The sequence below is a fragment of the Sebastes fasciatus genome, chromosome 17, assembly GCF_043250625.1.
Source record: "Sebastes fasciatus isolate fSebFas1 chromosome 17, fSebFas1.pri, whole genome shotgun sequence".
Classification (NCBI taxonomy): domain Eukaryota; kingdom Metazoa; phylum Chordata; class Actinopteri; order Perciformes; family Sebastidae; genus Sebastes; species Sebastes fasciatus.
Genome location: NC_133811.1, coordinates 14,075,317 through 14,092,239, shown reverse-complemented (window position 1 = coordinate 14,092,239; position 16,923 = coordinate 14,075,317). Strand labels below are relative to the sequence as shown.

Sequence of the window (16,923 nt, the reverse complement as noted above, 5' to 3'; positions counted from 1 at the left end):
CCCAAAAACATAATGCCATTTGTTCTGATTGGTCAAGTATGGACATATTTCGGTCAAGTATATAACAGTACAACTCATATCACATCAAAAATCTCACTTTTATCAATAGTCAAAATCAGGATTTTAGAAAAATTAGGAAAAACTATATTTATTGAATGTTTTCCATGTGAAATATTTTATACACTGTATATGTTTGCATATCTTTGATATTCCACTTGTTATGAGTTCATAGATACCAAATACTTGATTGTGCTCCTTGTAGTTTCTGGGATAGACATTTTCTTATCATACTATATCTAGTATTTGGGCACATGGGACTACTGTTTTTTCCTAAAATATAATGGAGTCTATATGCAAAAAACAATCTAATACTAGATATAGTCTGATAAGAAAAACTCACTTTTCAGCCAAATGATTTGAGCAATTTGGAAAATTTCTTCACATTTGTGCTGAGGCGAGCCCAGAGAACACTTCCACCAAAGGAAATTCAATTTTTCAGTTACGGGCACAATTAATTAATTAATATTTTTAAACTGTATTTATGTACTTTAGAATCACATTCTTCTTGCTGTCCCCTTCTTTACTGCATAGTGTTTATAGTAAGACGATTAAGTGCAAAACTAACTAAATACCTAACTAACTAAACACATCAAGTAAATTAAATTAATACAGTAGCTGAATACGTCATTTCAAAGTGGAAGGAAACACATAACTGTGCAAAGAATGGCCCACTGAAATAATTCACTAAAGCAGAAATATTTTATTGCCACATCCGTTTATATACTCTAGTCAAGGCATTGTGTAGAAAAGTGATAACAGAGTATAAAACAGTAACTCAGTATAAAGAAGAGACAATATAAACATACGCACTTATAGGATTGACCCATATTCAACAGGTTATTAGACCAAGTCTAAGAACTGTAAATATGACTTTAACCAAAATATGGCTGTTTTCCTGTAAAAGACAAATCTGTTTGACCTTACTGTTGTTAAACACACATTAATGTAGAAAATGTAGAAATACAAAACACTCACTTTAAAGTGCAAATTCACAAGATAAGAAATAATTCCACCAGGAAATAAAGTAGACTGTCCAGCACCATTTAACACAAAGACTTTTTCAAAGTCGACCCATTTTGAGACTGTATAAGAACAAGAAGTAGTAAACATTATATAATAAAAAAATAAACCCCAAAAGATGCAGTGTGTAGTTTCTGTGCAAACGGTAGTAAAATATAAACACCTTTGTTTTTAGAAAATCCCAAAGGAAGGCTGCCTCTTTAAGAAGCCTTGACTGAGAAATATCTGGAAAAGCCACAAGGCTGACTCATACGATAATTAAAAACAGTCTCCTACACACAAAAACAGCGTGGCAGCAAATGTTGTATTGCAACAAAATGTAGTGATAAATTTAAAAAAGCTATTGTAAATTGTGAACTCAAAAAACAAAGAACACACTGTTTTTTATCTTAGATGTACAGCTGCATGTGTGTGTTCTGTGTTGTCAGTATATTAGGAGGAGGTGTCGTCCTTTAAATAGGCTATAAGATCGTGTCGTTCCTTTTTCTTCTTGATCCCGTTGAAGAGCATCTTGGTACCAGGAATGTACTTCTTAGGGTTCTTAAGGTATTCTTCCAGAGTATCCTCACCCCATATGACACCTAAAAAACACACACACACTCGTTAAACATATGTTAAGGTTAAGGTTTGCAATATGTTCTCATGAACATGATCTTATTTATATACTGTAAGTATGTGACAAATCTGCATTCTCACGCGTCTGATAACTGTGTTTAGGTTTTACTGGCTCATGTTAGAGCAGAGCTCATCTGCCTGTTCAGACCTGCTGCTCTGACCGACCGGTAAAGGAAACATAAGGACGGAGCTGCTTCTCAGCTCTATAGCAGTAAATGTGACACAATCATTGCACATATCTAAACATTAACATGCACATTTATGTGTTATATTCATGGGAAGAAGGAAAGACAATATTTGATACCATGTTAAAGCTTCAGTAGTCAGAATGTTTTTGGCATCATTGGGACAAAATTCCACAATAACCTTCCAGCATATTTTAATTCAAGTGTTCCGAGAGAAACCTAGACTTCTGCTCCTCCTCATGGCTCTGTTTTCAGGCTTTAAAATATCTAACCTGTGACAGGAGACTTTGGCCAATCACAGGTCATTTCAGAGAGAGAGCGTTCCTATTGGCTGTTCGTTCAACAGAGGCGGCTGTCAATCACTCGCAAACTCTGATCAAACAGTCAAACTAGAAAGCGCTGATCAAATATGAATCAATATTCTGTTACTGTAATGCCTATTTCTCTCCTCAAATGTTTTCAGAAAGATCTGTACTGTTTAGCTGTAAAATGAGAACGTTTGTGACCCGGCAGCCATGTTGAGGAAATACCAAGCACCGCCCAGCCAATAGGAACGCTCTCTCTCTCTGAAATGACCTGTGATTGGTCAAAGTCTCCCGTCACGGGCTAGATTTTTTAAAGCCTGAAAACAGAGCCATGAGGAGGTGCAGAAGTCTAGTTTTCTCTCAGAACACTTGAATTACAATATGCTGAAAGGTTATTATGGGATTTTTGGCCAATGATGCCAAAAACGTTCTGCCTACCGAAGCTTTAATTTCCACAAGAAGGAAGATTTAATCAACACAGTACACTAGCTGGCACAAAATAATGCCCACACATCCTTAAATATAGCTGATTGTTGCCCTTTGCACAAGGAAAAACCTTTTGCAAAACAAAGAAACAAGTAAACAATTTACTATATTGTAAAAGGTGTGGGGTTGGTAGAAACTGTCAGGTGTGGACTGTTTTTTATGTCTCCTTATATTAGTGGTGCATGACTCCTAAACTTCAGTGTGGCTCCACCTGTTTAGCCATCTTCTCCGTGTCAATCCAGGACACAAACGAGAGAGAATACATCCGGGCTGCACATGTGCCCCTATTGTGTTTCCAATGTGCCTGCATTACGTGCATGGACATGAATCAGCCGATAATGTGTCATAAGTGATCCATACCTTTATTGATGTTGGCCTGTGTGTAGTTGTAGCCAGGTGCCTGTCCTGTCTTCCTCCCAAACAGACCCCACAGGTTGGGTCCCACCTTGTGTTTTCCCCCCTCAGTCACCGTGTGACACTGGGCACATTTCTTGACAAATGTGTTCTTCCCTTTCTTGATGTCCCCCATGATCAGCAGCTGATGGGAGCAGAGGAAATGATGGCAATCAGACACAGTAGTGAGTGGAAAAACACAGTGAAACAAACAGAGAGAGAGAGAGAGAGTGGAATAAGCATAAAGTCTGAAAGTATTTCTGCCCAGGGGCACATGGGTTAAGTCTTATTTCCGGGTTGTTTTGTTAAAGAAGTTATGAAACATGTTTTTTAGCCTATTATTATGTACAGAAATAACTTTAAAAACATACTTATGAAAAGCGTTTGTGATGTGAAACTGAAACTGTTTGTTTATAAGCCACAAGTCACCTATTATCCATTTGTTTTACTATTAAAAAGTGCGTCATAAAACAGTAAAGTAGGTAAACACAGCAGACTACAGCCTGTAATTCAACACACACACGCTTGATCGCGATGATAACATGTTGTTTTCAACCTGAGGAAGACTGAAAACATGACAGATCAGACTAAGAAAACCCAAAAGTTAAAGCTTACCTACCTGACGGGAGTGTGTGTAGTTCAGGTAGAAGTGTCCTCGCCTTTTCAAAGTTATAGCCTGTTGTTTGCAAGCTTTACGTTTCCAGCTGTGAACGAGCTGTTTCGGGGACACGACCGGATTTGAACCTCAATGCAACAGCTCTCGACTTTTGTAAGAAGGGAGTGGTTGTGTGTGGTTGAATAAGTTGTGGATTGCGCAACACAGAGAAGACAGCAGCTATAGGATGAGTCACACCTCCATTTGGCATGCAGCAGCAGCAGCAGCAGCAGGTGAGGCATGTTTACAATGTGCCTGGAAATTTACTGCTGTAGCTGTTGTGAAATAAGATGGTTTATTGATATCAAGGCAAGTCAGGATCATTCACTTTTTTTTTTTTTTCATACAGTGTCTACTGTTTTTTTTGTTATACAAACATCAGCATTATTTTTATTTTTTTTTATAATATTTTATTTTCAAATTTTTTAGTTAACCAAATATACAAAACATACAAAACACAAACTCACTCAAACATGGCTCCAAATTCCCTCCCTATCCCACCCACATACAAACTTAAAAAGAACCATATACGCAAAAGGAGTATAGGCTAGTTAACCATCAATTGAATTAAAAAGGATATAGAAAAAAACAATTAAATACACAAATAAAGAAATCATAAATAACGAGATGCAGCGTTCTGACTTATTCAGATGACTAATTGTGTATCAAGTATGACAATTTTGTTATATCAAATCCGATATAGGTGTTGTTAAGGAGTCCATATAGGTTAAATAAGGTTGCCAAATCTTCAGGACGGTGTTGTATTCATTTCTCAGGGTATATGTGAATGCAGCTGTTCATTTCCAGAAGCCATCTAGATGTGAGGAGATGGGAATCAGACTTCCATGTAATTGCTATACACTTCCTGGCGATGCATAGAGCTATTTCTAAAAAAAAAACATCAGCATTATTAAGCAATTTATTCAATACAGGATTTACTTTAACAAACATAACATCCCCCACACCCTCCACACAGTTCTCTCTTAACTTTTCCCTTTCTTACAGGGCCAAAATCAATGCACATCTTCACAGTATCAATCAGAAAAATAAACAGTTAAATGGCACCTCTAAAAAAATGAAAATACACATAAACAGCAAATATATATTTGGAAAATAAATAAGAAATAAAATAAAAAGATTTTCAAAAACAAGAATCCATTCCCTTCTGAGGGTCTACCACTATTGTGAATTTGTACGTATCCTATCTTGATTATTCCTCCTGTAGAAGCTCTCCAATATCAATACTTTTTATGAAATCATTAAATGATTTCCATATTTCCTCATAAACACCCATTTTGTTTTTCAAGGTATATGTTATTCTCTCCATTGACATACATTGTAGGATCAGTCACTTTTACTTTTTAGGGCATTTGTATAGGGATTATATATGACAATGAGTCATGTGCTCATGTATGACTTAGTATTTGTGGTTTGAAGCAGTAGAACAAGTTCCTCCACGGTCATCTTTATGCCACTGACTGGCTCAGAGTGCTCTGCTATGCTGGAGACACCTATGTTGACTCACAGACTGAGACACATGATTTATATTTAAAATATCAGATTCAAAAACATTGATCATCACTTCAAGGATAAACAAAATTAGGGCCAAACCTAGACTTTTTGGGGCCCTAAGCAGGGTTTGGTCACGCCCCTTCCGGTGGACACCATGGGACCTAATTTCTGAACAAATAAGTACGGTAGTCAATGGCAAGAGACAAATATTTTTTTTATCCCGTTTGAATTGCGCCATGGATCGCACATATGATATTTGTCAATTTAAAAGATAATTTTGCAAGTCAAGAAAGTCTCAGTTTGTTGTAAAACTGTTGAAGTATAAGACTGTGAAAATACGTAATTAGAAAGACAACACACCCAAAAGTCGCGTAACTGGCGTCTCTCTCTCTGAAGCTACGATGCCTGTGTGTTTCGTACTGGGATGCACTCACACAAACAACAGGTCTTGTTCGTTTCGTTATCTTCTCAGAGAACACCAGGAGTCTCTGGATAAAACACATCAGGTAAGATAACGGGGTCAAACGGAAGGGCCGTGACTTAGGCTCTCTACGTGTTGCCACTTCGCATGGCACTGAACCGACTTGTGTATTGTAAATATTAGTTTAAGCACACAAAATGTACAAATAATGCATGTAAAGCCTAAAGTGAGACCTATTACACTATCTTTAAATAGACCACAGTAAACACAGTATTTGTCTATTACCCCGGCCATAACCCTAAGAATGGTCCTCACTATGAGGGGTGGAAGTAACAAAAAATGAATTGATAAAAATGGAGGTGATGAAAATGCATGTGAGTTGAAAAATTGAGCCATAAAAATGGATGTGAATTGAAAAATGGAGTGGTGAATCATCAAGTTATTTGATAAATTTGATTCAGATTTGAAACAGTGTTGCTCTGATAATCAACATACCATTCATACCATCATTCACAACACCCAACTGACATTTATTGTTTACAGCATGCACTGTTTGTTACATCTGCTCAAAATGTCAATCAAAAGCCACGCCCAGTGAGTCAATTTGCTGAGAGGGTGTGTTCTGTTTTTTTGATTAGGCGGAAGTAGCAAAAATTTGCATGCTGTAAACGATAAATGTCAGCTGGGTGTTGTGAATGATGAGTGGTCGACAGTTGATTATCAGAGCAGCACTGTTTCAAATAAAATGTTAATCAAGTTTATCAAATCAATTGACAATTCATCACACATTTTTTATACTTCCACCCTTGAGATCACTTTCCTTAAATGATAAATGACAATTTTGTGTTGTGAATGATGAATGTAAGATGGTGAAAATGATGAAACATGACTCTGTTTTCATCATATCACGACTATTCTAGTCAAATCGGCTTTAAATTAATCAAATCACTCGATAATTTATCACACAATTTTTCATTTCACATCAGTTTTTGCGGCTCCATTTTTCAATTCCAATGCCTTTTTTATCACCTCCTTTTTTATCAATACATTTTTTTTACTTCCACCCCTCATACCTCAGGGCATTTTGCTTGATCTAACTTTGATGCATATTTTAGTGTTATGTTCTCATTGGAAAGGGGCAGGGCTGAATCTCACCTATCTTCATGTGTAAGATGTCCGAATGTAGAAAGTGTATGACACAACTCAATAAGATATGATGCACAAGGCACACATATGGTGAAGAACATAGCCCACATTTATAACAAATAACTAATGATATTGTGCAAAGTCTGTGCTTGAACTTGCTGATGATTCAGCATCTCCTGACAAACTTTAGCACCTTAAAGTATTTTTGGTAACAATACTATTACTACCATTCAAACAAACTCCCCCAGATTAATTTTTTATACATTTTCAAATATGAAAATACAATTTATACAATGGCTACAGAGACTGCTGCTGGAGTTTCACTATATGCATTTTTCTTCTTTTTCACAGCAGCATTTTGACATGTCACAGAAGTAAAAGCACAAGTGTAAATAATACAATTAATGATGGCTGAATTCCATTTAGCTGCTTCTGTTTCAGGCTCCTGGTATTGTGGGTGCTGCTGGCTTGCTGTCACACTGTCATGATGACATTATTGGGACACTTGAAAAGAACAGAGCCATCGTTAATGTTTTGAGCAACACCTGTGCTTTCCCTTCTTTATCAAGTCAACATGTCTGCTGTAAAAGAAGGCCTGATGCCTCCGTTCCATTTAGGTGCTTTAAGCCAAACTATGAGCCAGCATACCAGGGCCGTAACGGATTCACCTAAAAGGAATGCAGCCATTATTATTAACTGTGCTTTTCTTGCCCTGACAAGTGTCTGCTGTGAAAAGGGTCTGTAAAAGCAGATTAGAAGCAAGAGCAGGGATTTAAAATGTGTCATGCTGGATATTGGATATGGATATTGTGCAGTACATGGATGGATAGGAACATGGCATAGAGATAAGGGACTGAAAGTGGCATTCCCTGGGTACTGACACCTTTATTTACCTCTCAATGGGAGAGAGGCACAAAGACAGAGGACAATATTTTCGAATTGCATCAAACAGTAGGATATTTTATGCTTCCCTTTGGTACTTTGAAGAGCCTGTGATTTGTACCCTCTGTGTTGGTTAGGAGACCCTGGAGTTAGTTATCTTTGGAGACTTTGACTTGGTGTTTGTCTCCCTCTAGTGGTCAATGACTGTACTGAAGGAGTCCCTTCCTGGTAGCAATGACAGCTTCACTATCCCTTCTTCTATCTAGCATTTAGAGCTGTGGTACAGTTAGACACACACAGACACACACACACACACACAAACACACACACACACACTCATATTAGTGTAGAATTGTAAAATTACGTTTGTTGAATGTGTAGCATGCAGCATTTTTATTGTCACATACTTTTAAAGATGCTTGAATGGTCATAACTGTGTAGATGAGCCTTGCTGTTATTAATTGTGTTTCACTGGATGTCAACAGGTTGTTGTTTAGTTGCTTCATCTACATCTGCAGCTTGCTTGATAAAAAAAAAAAAATCAGTTTAATGAATATAAATATATGTGCACAACAGAAAAAAAAACACTTTTGTAGAAGCATCCTTTTAAAATGAATTGAAAAACATCTTATATGTTATGATATATGTTTATTTTGCATTCAATTACTCTACCAAAGTTAAATCATGATTCCCCCCCCCCCCCCCCCCCCCCTCATCTAAGTGGTTTTCACAAACAATTAGAGAATTCATTATTAGGGATGTCAAAGTTAACGTGATAAATAATGTTAATGCAAATCTGTTTTATTGCCACTAATTTATTTAACTCATCAACACAACTTGTGATATTTTTGTTGTTGCTCATAAGGAGGTTCAATAACGCTCGAGGAAAAGCTGGCATGGCCATTATCAAAGGGGGTCCCTTGACCTCTAACCTCAAGATATGTGAATGAAAGTCTCCCCTTTACAGACATGCCCACTTTATGATAATCACATGCAGTTTGGGGCAAGTCATAGTCAAGTCAGCACACACTGACACACTGACAGCTGTTGTTGCCTGTTGGGCTGCAGTTTACCATGTTATGATTTGAGTATATTTTTTATGCTAAATGCAGTACCTGTGAGGGTTTCTGGACAATATTTGTAATTGTTTTGTGTTGTAAGTTGATTTCCAATAATAAATATATACAGACATTTGCATAAAGCAGCATATTTGTCCACTCCCATGTTGATAAGAGTGTTAAATACTTGACAAATCTCCTTTTAACAGATAAAAAATGTGCGATTAAATTGCGTCTAATCACGATTAACTATGGACAATCGTGCGATTAATCACAATTAAATGTTTTAATTGATTGACAGCCCTATTAATTATATATTATTTTACCATATCAGGAGCTTATAAAGATAAGGAGTGTGCTCCCTCATACAAACACTGTGCACCAATATTAGGCAATTATCTTTAGATTTAAAAGTTGTGTTCTCATAATAAAAGTAAGTAGGACTCAATAATAAGAGCAAAAATAAACACAAGCCCCTGTCACAATAATGTAACTTTATTTAAAGGGACTCATACATTTAAATATTTCAACTTACTTATCTAAAAACACTGATATTTACATGCTATAGTAGACCTAAGGGTTTCATCCTCTAAAGGTCTTCTCTGGCGTCACCTCTTCTGAGCTGGTTGTAAAGTTAAAATCTTCAGCTCTGTGAGAAGAGAATATATTGGTGTTATTCATAAACAGACAGAACTTGTAGACGTGTGCAGATGTTAAATTAAATTAGAAATAAAGGGTTAAGAGTTGCCTACCACTGCAAGCCAGTGTTCATTAACTGTGCATTGGCCAGAGTCCTCAGAAGGCTCCAGTACGGACTGCTTCTCCCAAACCTCTGAGGCAGCATCGGGTTCACTGCCTCTCGGACAACAGGGCACTCGGGACACAGTTGAATCACCTCCCAGGACCGACCAAACCTCTGGGGCATGTTAGGGCTCGAGTTTGGGGCCCTGTCGTCACCAGTACTAATCTCCCGTCCGAAGTGCATGGGCATGTTGGCGTGCAGGTGGAGAGGTTTGGCGGTGGGCGGGTAGAGCTTGATGATGTTGGGGAGGCTGATTTTTCTGGTGCTGGGGGTCACGCGTGCTTTGAAGCTCTCATGATCCAAACTCCTGCCTATTTCACTTTTTGTCTGGAAACAAAAAAAAAGTTTGTTTTAGCTGAAACCTTTAGTCGATTAATTGATTAGTCAAGTAGTTTCAACATCAGTTCATATTTTTTGTAATTTTTCGAGCTAAAAAATGCCAAACATTTGCCGGTTCCATCTTCTCAAATATGAGGGTTTTCTTTGTAGTAAATGATTATAGTAGCAATATGTTAGGCGTTTAGACGGTTGATTGGACAAAACAAGCAATTTAAATAAGTCACCTAGACTTTTATTATTATTATTATTATTATTATTATTATTATTATTATTACTATTATTTTCAATTTTTTGTTTTTACATTTTCTCAAAAAACTGACTAATCAATTAATTGAGAGAATAGTCAACAGGTTAAACAAAATAATTGTTTGTTGGAGCCTAGTTTTTACTTCTAAAATCAGGTCACATTATTTCATGTTATTATTTCATATCAAGGGTAAGCATCAAAATATCCTCCAGTAAAAAAGGATTTATTTGACTGAATTTGTCAGTTGTCAGTCATTTTATCATTTACCAATGATGAAATAAAACCAATGATGCATTCACTATTGCTCCACAGTAATGTAGAATAAAAATGGGTACATGTGATCTCACTGGATAGCTGATGAGTTCAAATGTTGTGTCGTAATAATAACACAAATAATGGACCCCTGTATGACACATATTTCTGATACGCTGTCTTGTAAAAAGATGTGTGGAATTATAGCAAATAGTTTCAGTTAATTATACTTTCATGATCTTGACAGTTGTAGTACAGATCGGGGTGTCACGGTAACTGTGTTAATAATACACATATGATAATATTATTAAATAATCCTCTTAAATACACTCTCTCCACCTCCCCACACTTATATTTTGAGTGTAATTAATTTACCAAAAAAAGAGTCAAAGCGCACAATAAACAAAGTTAAAGATTAATTTGACTGATAATTATTATTATTGTTATATTCAAATTTTCTACAGATATTGCGATAATATCGTTATTGTGATTTCTTTTGGCCACAATAATCGTGTAGAGAAAATCTGATATCGTGACAGCCAGAACACGAGGAAAGGGCTTCAGCTAACAGATGTTTTTCTTTTCAGATATTTTAAATAATTGTTTTGTTTATAAAATGTCAGCAAATAGTGAAAAATGCCATCTTCAGATTGATTGTTTTATCCAAACAGCAGCCTCAAACCCCCAAATATTCAATTTCCAATCATACATATAAGACAAAGAAAGGTATAAAATCCTCACTTTTGAAAAGCTTAATCAGAGTTTGGCATTTTTGCTTGAAAAATGACAATTATCGACCAATTAGTCGACTAATCTTTTAAGCTGTGAAGGAAAACCTTATGATGAATCCAGCTTTAAAATGGAACAGCCATCTCTGTCTTGCTCATTAAATAGTTGTTACCTGTTGGTGTGGCTGTTTCCTCACAGTGCGTCTTCCATCATCACTGCTCAGCAAAGCACTGTGGATTGATTTCCCGTAGACCTGCAAGTCAGACGCCGCTGCCCCAAAGAAACCCCCCAGCATCAGGAGTACTGACAGAAACACTGTGCTCGACATGGTAACAGCACCAGGACATGTGTCTTATTTCCTGCTGACCACGCTGTTATTAAAGACCCCTGAAAACATACGTCACCTGTCACATGTGATACCTACACACTTACATGTGTACAAACGGACACACGCACATATACCTTCAACCACAGTCTCATTTAAGCTGAGCAAGTTCCTGTCTCAATAATCATCCAGCTCTGGAGTGTATATTTGAAAAGGCATGTATGTCCTAATTGGGCTGCTGAATGAACCAGTTGGCATATTTTTGTCAGAGGAAATCACAGGGAACCAGGCATTCAATAGAAATACAGAATGGCTGCACCATTCATATTCAATACACGTGATTATGTCCAATTCTATAGAGGCTGTATTTTATCTTTACTGCATGTTTTGCTAATTAAATCCAGGCTGGCAATGTCATTTTAGCTCCCAGTTGTTTGAAGTATATAATGTCCTCTATTTTCCTTTACATTTGTGAGAACAAAGACAAATTATACCTATACCTACCTTCTTCGTGCCTTGTGGTGCATAAGGCCTCAAAGTGAAAATATTGCAATTATAATGCCTACATACCTGTTATCCCTTTGTAGCCATACTTTCATTTGAAACATATTGTAAATTGGTGTTTTACCACCTTCATTGTTGCTTGTAGACACAGTTAATGAAGAGCTGCACATATAATTTGCATTGGTTGCAGAGGAGCACAGCAGGTTACCTAAAGGCCTTGTATAATAATCTGGCCTTTACTAAACAAGGAAGAAAAACAAAGTGAAATGTGAGACGCATGCATTATGGGAAGTGTAGGATCAAGTGTTTTTCCAGAATGCTCTATAAGACATAATATTACTTAAAGGACAAAGCCGGTGATATTCTATATTTTTGTTATTGACGGTAAATCCCATGAAAAGACCAAAAACTGACAATAAATTAGTCCACCTCTCAATACTTTCCAACCCCAGCCTGTGTGTGTCTCTCAGCCCTGAGTCCACTCGCTGCTGAAGACGTATCCAGTGATGTAGTGGTCATTGATACGGTGGGTGTACTACTAGGTAGAGATGGGTTGGTTACAGAGGAGGAACTGGGTATATACTCTCCTATATATTCCAATGCTTTATGGCTGATATGTGGGTATACTCCATATACCCGCATATACACCCCACTACTCCACCGGACGCATCTTTAAAGCCTGCGAACAGCCACACAAGTGTTTTCCGTTCTTCTGGCTGATTAGACCTCTGCTCAGGTTGAATGTATGTAGAGGTATGATGAGAACTTATTCGGTCTCAAATCTTCATCTACCAATCAGAATGATAAAGGCGTAATCTGTCCCACCCTAACAGGTTCAACAAAGCTAACAGGAATTTCGGGAGGATGTCACTCAGTCAGTCTATCCATGCCCCAACGGAGTCCGGAGAAAAGGTCTAATCAGCCAGATTAACTGGAAACACCTATGTGGGTGTTCAGAGGCTTTAAAGCTGATCATAAATATATACTTCTATTGTTAAAAATGGCTAAGTAATTTGTAGAAATAACAAGTGATTTGAGTAAATATAGTGCGCTACAGTGTCCCTCCCTTCTTATAAACATCTACAGTACCGGAGTCAAATTCCTTGTATGTGTTCACATAATATAATATAAAGGGGTACTCCATAATGTTTGGTTACTTGCAGAGGTTGAGGTATATCCTGACACTAATTAGGGTCAATCTCCAATAACACTAGATTCAACATTTCCCAAAATGCAACTCCATGGACTTTTTTTTCATTAGATCCTCCATGCCTGGTAAACACCTACATTCTTTTTATCATAAATTTGAAGTCCAAGCCAAACCTGAGATGGCATCATCAGGGTTGTTTTCACAGACTTCACAAAGCTCCTCCAGAGCCACAGAAGACCTTCATTAAATATTCTCCAAAATGTACTCATATTGGCTCATATCTTGTGTTGCAGTTTATAATGCATGGATAGATTATTAAACAGGAGTACCATGCAGAGGCCCAGGGGCCTAAAGTGTCAGGGGCCTCCTGGGCCTTCACCTACAAAATGTCACTAAAAGAGACACGTACCAACCAGGAAGCCACTCGAAATAATCACAAAGAAAAATAAAACGACTACAAAGAGACACAAAAAGACTGCAAACAAACCAAAACAAGATGCAAAACAGCTGCAAAGAGACCTCAAAGACACAACAACAGAAAAGGGGCAAAACAACCACAAAGAGGAGCAAATGACTACAAAGAGACAAAAAATGACCACAACGAGATGCAAAATGACTACAGAGACACAAAATGACCACAAAGAGACACAGAAAGACTATAAACAAACCAAAACAAGCTGCAAAGAGACCACAAAGACACTCACAATTACTGAAAAGAGGAAAACAAAGAGACAAAAATGACCACAAAGAGGTACAAAACAACTACAACAAAACGCAAAGCAACCTCAAAGAGAAGCAAAATGATTACAGACGCATTCAACTACAAAGAGACACAACACAACTACAATGAGACACAAAACAACTACAAAGAGACACAAAACAACTACAATGAGACACAAAACAACTACAAAGAGACACAAAACAACTACAAAGAGACACAAAACAACTACAGTGAGACACAAAACAACTACAAAGAGACACAAAACAACTACAGTGAGACACAAAACAATTAAATAGAGATGCAAAACAACCACAAAGAGAAGCAAAATGACTACAAAGAGACACCAAATAGCCACAAAGAGAAATAAAACCACAGAGAGATGCGTAACGACTACAAAGAGACAACAAAAAGACACTAAAATAACTATAAAGTCTGTGTGTCTCCTATGTAGAGAGGTGGTGGGGCCCATTGTTTCATAATCCACCCATAGTTATGTGTTGTTGGTCTTATTTTGGAGCAAACCTAATGATAGACGGTCTCGCTCTCTGTTTGTTAGAACTGCTATTCATCTATTGAAACTACAATCTAGCAACCGTTGGACTATTCAGCTTTGACAGGTATTTGCAACACAGGAGTGGGGGTTACGTGACTCACCATTCCTGTTTTTGAACGTGTCAATAGTGTATTTAGATGCTCAAATGACTCAGACAGAATGCGAGTAATGCGTGGTGTGAGACACAGGCTGATAATGAGGGGAGTTTAATTTGATCCATGTGTCACAACCCGGACATTGTTTCCACTTGCCATGTTGCCATGTCCAGTCGCACCTTTAACACAGAAGCATCTCAGCAGAAAAGTATCCCAATAACATCTGGTTTCAGTGATTCAGAAACAACCATAAGATGTTTTTTTATGGCTATGTTTTCAGCCTATCTTTCAGTATTATCATTTACCTCCCACCTCTCCCCAGCCCTTCTCTGTGTGCTCTCCCTCCCTGACCCCGGCCCCAGCTTGCAGACCGTGGGGTTTCGGGATTTACGATCCTGTCTCTGACACTTATCCAGAGTCTTATCCGCAGAGGGCTTCCTATACCTCAAGCCTCTCCCTTTGTTCTTTCGCCGAGCACTCCCTCAAAGACCTTGTTCTCCGCCACTGTAATTCTCTCTTCTTAATGTTTTTAATGTGCATCCCTCGCCACCCCGGCGGCCTTTTCATCTTTCCATTTTCTTGCTCTCGGGCCTCCTCTCCCTCCCCTCGTCTCTGCTCCTACACGGCATCCACTTGCTTGAAAACAGCTGCCTCCTTGGTAGAAATACTGCCCTGCCGGTTTGATTTAATACACCTTGAGCCTCCCATATATAACATGCTTTTGACTTGTTTTGCACCCATGTTTCATATCAATTGTACGAGATGTCCTGCAATTGTTCATCTATCTGTCTTATAATTTTAGAGGAACACTGACAGAGATGCAAAGATAAGAAAAGGTAGACCCAAAGACGAGACAGAAACAGGAAGCGGAATGAAACAGGCCGCAATGACGCCCATTGATCCTCGCCTGTCTCTCTCTCTGGCAGCCTTCCCAGAATTCCTCTCCAGGACCGGGACACCCTCGGATTCCCGGGATGATTTGTGGGAATGCGCTGTTATCCCCCTGTTGAGCTGATTTATGTGGAGTTTTATCTTCCCCCTCACTTAGACATCAGCAGGGTCATCATCACAACACTTTACATGCCCGTACACTCAGCGAGGAGACACATTCATCAGGCCCTGGTGACGGGTTATAGTTTTATCAATGATCAGATCCATTTCTGTAGGATCGCTGCGTTATGATGTATGGGACGCCGGGCAGACAGACAGACACACAGGCTCATACCAACACTGTATGTGTGGCCGGACGGTGTGATTCTGTGTTGTTGTGATTGTGGCGGATAATGATGGATTTGTGTCTCTCACATGACCACATCCAGTAAAATAATAAAAACTTTGAGCCTATAGGAGGTCAGGAGATGGGAATGGAGAAAGATAGGAAGTGGTGTAGCCTATCTTTCATTCCTCAGAAAGACAGAAAGTTTATGTTAAAGTATTTAACCTGCTACACATGCAGAGGCCTGAAAGCATCTCACGAAAAGACAATAAATTATCCTGATTAGTTTCCTTGTTATGACAGGTAGTAAAACTGTACAAAAACCGATAAGACATAAGATTACTTGAAAGACAAGACTGACAATATTGTATATTACTGTCAATAAGTTCCAAGAAAAAAACAAAACAATGTGTTATCCAGTCTGTTAGTGTTTCTTATCGTTGGTTACTACTGAATCTTTAAAAATGGGTCAGAAATATAAAGTTAAATTTACAAAAAAGGCTAAATTATTTGATTAAAGAGCTGGGCACAGTAGTTTTTAGCAGACTTAACTCAAACAGGAGTAAATATTATATTTGTTGGGGACTATTTTCAGCTGTGGATTTGTACCATAGCACTGCACCACAACAGCAACCAGACTCCATTGAAAAAACAGTAATTTTACCTCACAGAATAGTGATGTGTCTCATTGAAGTGTTTTAAATCAGTTTTGGACCAGTGGTGGAAAGTAACTAAGTACATTTACTTAAGTTCTGTACTTGTGTAAAAATGTTATGGTACTTGTACTTTACTTGAGTATTTCCATTTTCTGCTACTTTATACTTCTACTCCATTACATCTCAGAGGCAAATACAGCACTTTTTACTCCACTAGATTCATTTTATAACTTTAGTTACTTTGCAGACTCAGATTAATAATACAAAATATTATCAACAAATAAAGTATGATGTATTAACTCAGATAAAAATAAGACTTGATTGATCCCTAGGTGAAATTCACAAGCTCCCCGGCAGTGAGAACATAAGCTCCACCTTCACCAACTGCAAAATTTAAGTAAAGTACATTTTAATACACCAAATAATTATAATTCAATAATATAATATATATCATTCTGAAATGGGCCTTTCTGCACTATGAGTATTTTTTTAAATTTTTGGTACTTTAAGTCTATTTGGATGTTAATACTTTTGTACTTTTACTTAAGTAACATTTTGAAATCAGGAATTGTACTTGTAACCGAGTATTTCTACAT

The 16,923-nt window shown here is 37.6% G+C and overlaps 2 protein-coding genes across 4 annotated transcripts; both read right to left on the bottom strand.

The window, feature by feature from the left end:
• Nucleotides 1–743: 743 nt before the first annotated feature.
• On the bottom strand, nucleotides 744–3,836 carry LOC141754549 (cytochrome c-like). 2 transcript variants are annotated; one of them, XM_074613677.1, is made up of 3 exons: nucleotides 3,684–3,836; nucleotides 3,032–3,209; nucleotides 744–1,661 (listed from the first exon to the last, which is right to left on the bottom strand). In XM_074613677.1, the coding sequence occupies exons 2-3, from the start codon at nucleotides 3,198–3,200 to the stop codon at nucleotides 1,513–1,515; spliced, it is 318 nt and encodes a 105-aa protein (XP_074469778.1). In that variant the 5' UTR covers nucleotides 3,201–3,209; nucleotides 3,684–3,836; the 3' UTR covers nucleotides 744–1,512. The 2 variants fall into 2 exon arrangements, with proteins under 2 accessions (XP_074469778.1, XP_074469779.1); XM_074613678.1 differs by having other exon boundaries at nucleotides 3,680–3,835.
• Nucleotides 3,837–9,135: 5,299 nt separating this feature from the next.
• Nucleotides 9,136–11,465, bottom strand: npvf (neuropeptide VF precursor). 2 transcript variants are annotated; one of them, XM_074613913.1, is made up of 3 exons: nucleotides 11,280–11,465; nucleotides 9,491–9,867; nucleotides 9,136–9,387 (listed from the first exon to the last, which is right to left on the bottom strand). In XM_074613913.1, coding segments are annotated over exons 1-3 (534 nt in total). In that variant the 5' UTR covers nucleotides 11,436–11,465; the 3' UTR covers nucleotides 9,136–9,386. The 2 variants fall into 2 exon arrangements, with proteins under 2 accessions (XP_074470014.1, XP_074470013.1); XM_074613912.1 differs by lacking the exon at nucleotides 9,136–9,387 and having other exon boundaries at nucleotides 9,487–9,867.
• Between the last annotated feature and the right edge of the window lie 5,458 nt (nucleotides 11,466–16,923).

Coding starts and splice junctions, on each gene's coding strand:
- LOC141754549 (XM_074613677.1), bottom strand. CDS start 3,200: ATGGGGGACATCAAGAAAGGGAAGAACACATTTGTCAAGAAATGTGCC. Junction 1,662..3,031: donor ACAGGCCAACATCAATAAAG/GTATGGATCACT, acceptor TGTGTTTTTTAG/GTGTCATATGGGGTGAGGAT.
- npvf (XM_074613912.1), bottom strand. CDS start 11,435: ATGTCGAGCACAGTGTTTCTGTCAGTACTCCTGATGCTGGGGGGTTTC. Junction 9,868..11,279: donor GGAAACAGCCACACCAACAG/GTAACAACTATT, acceptor TTTTGTTTCCAG/ACAAAAAGTGAAATAGGCAG.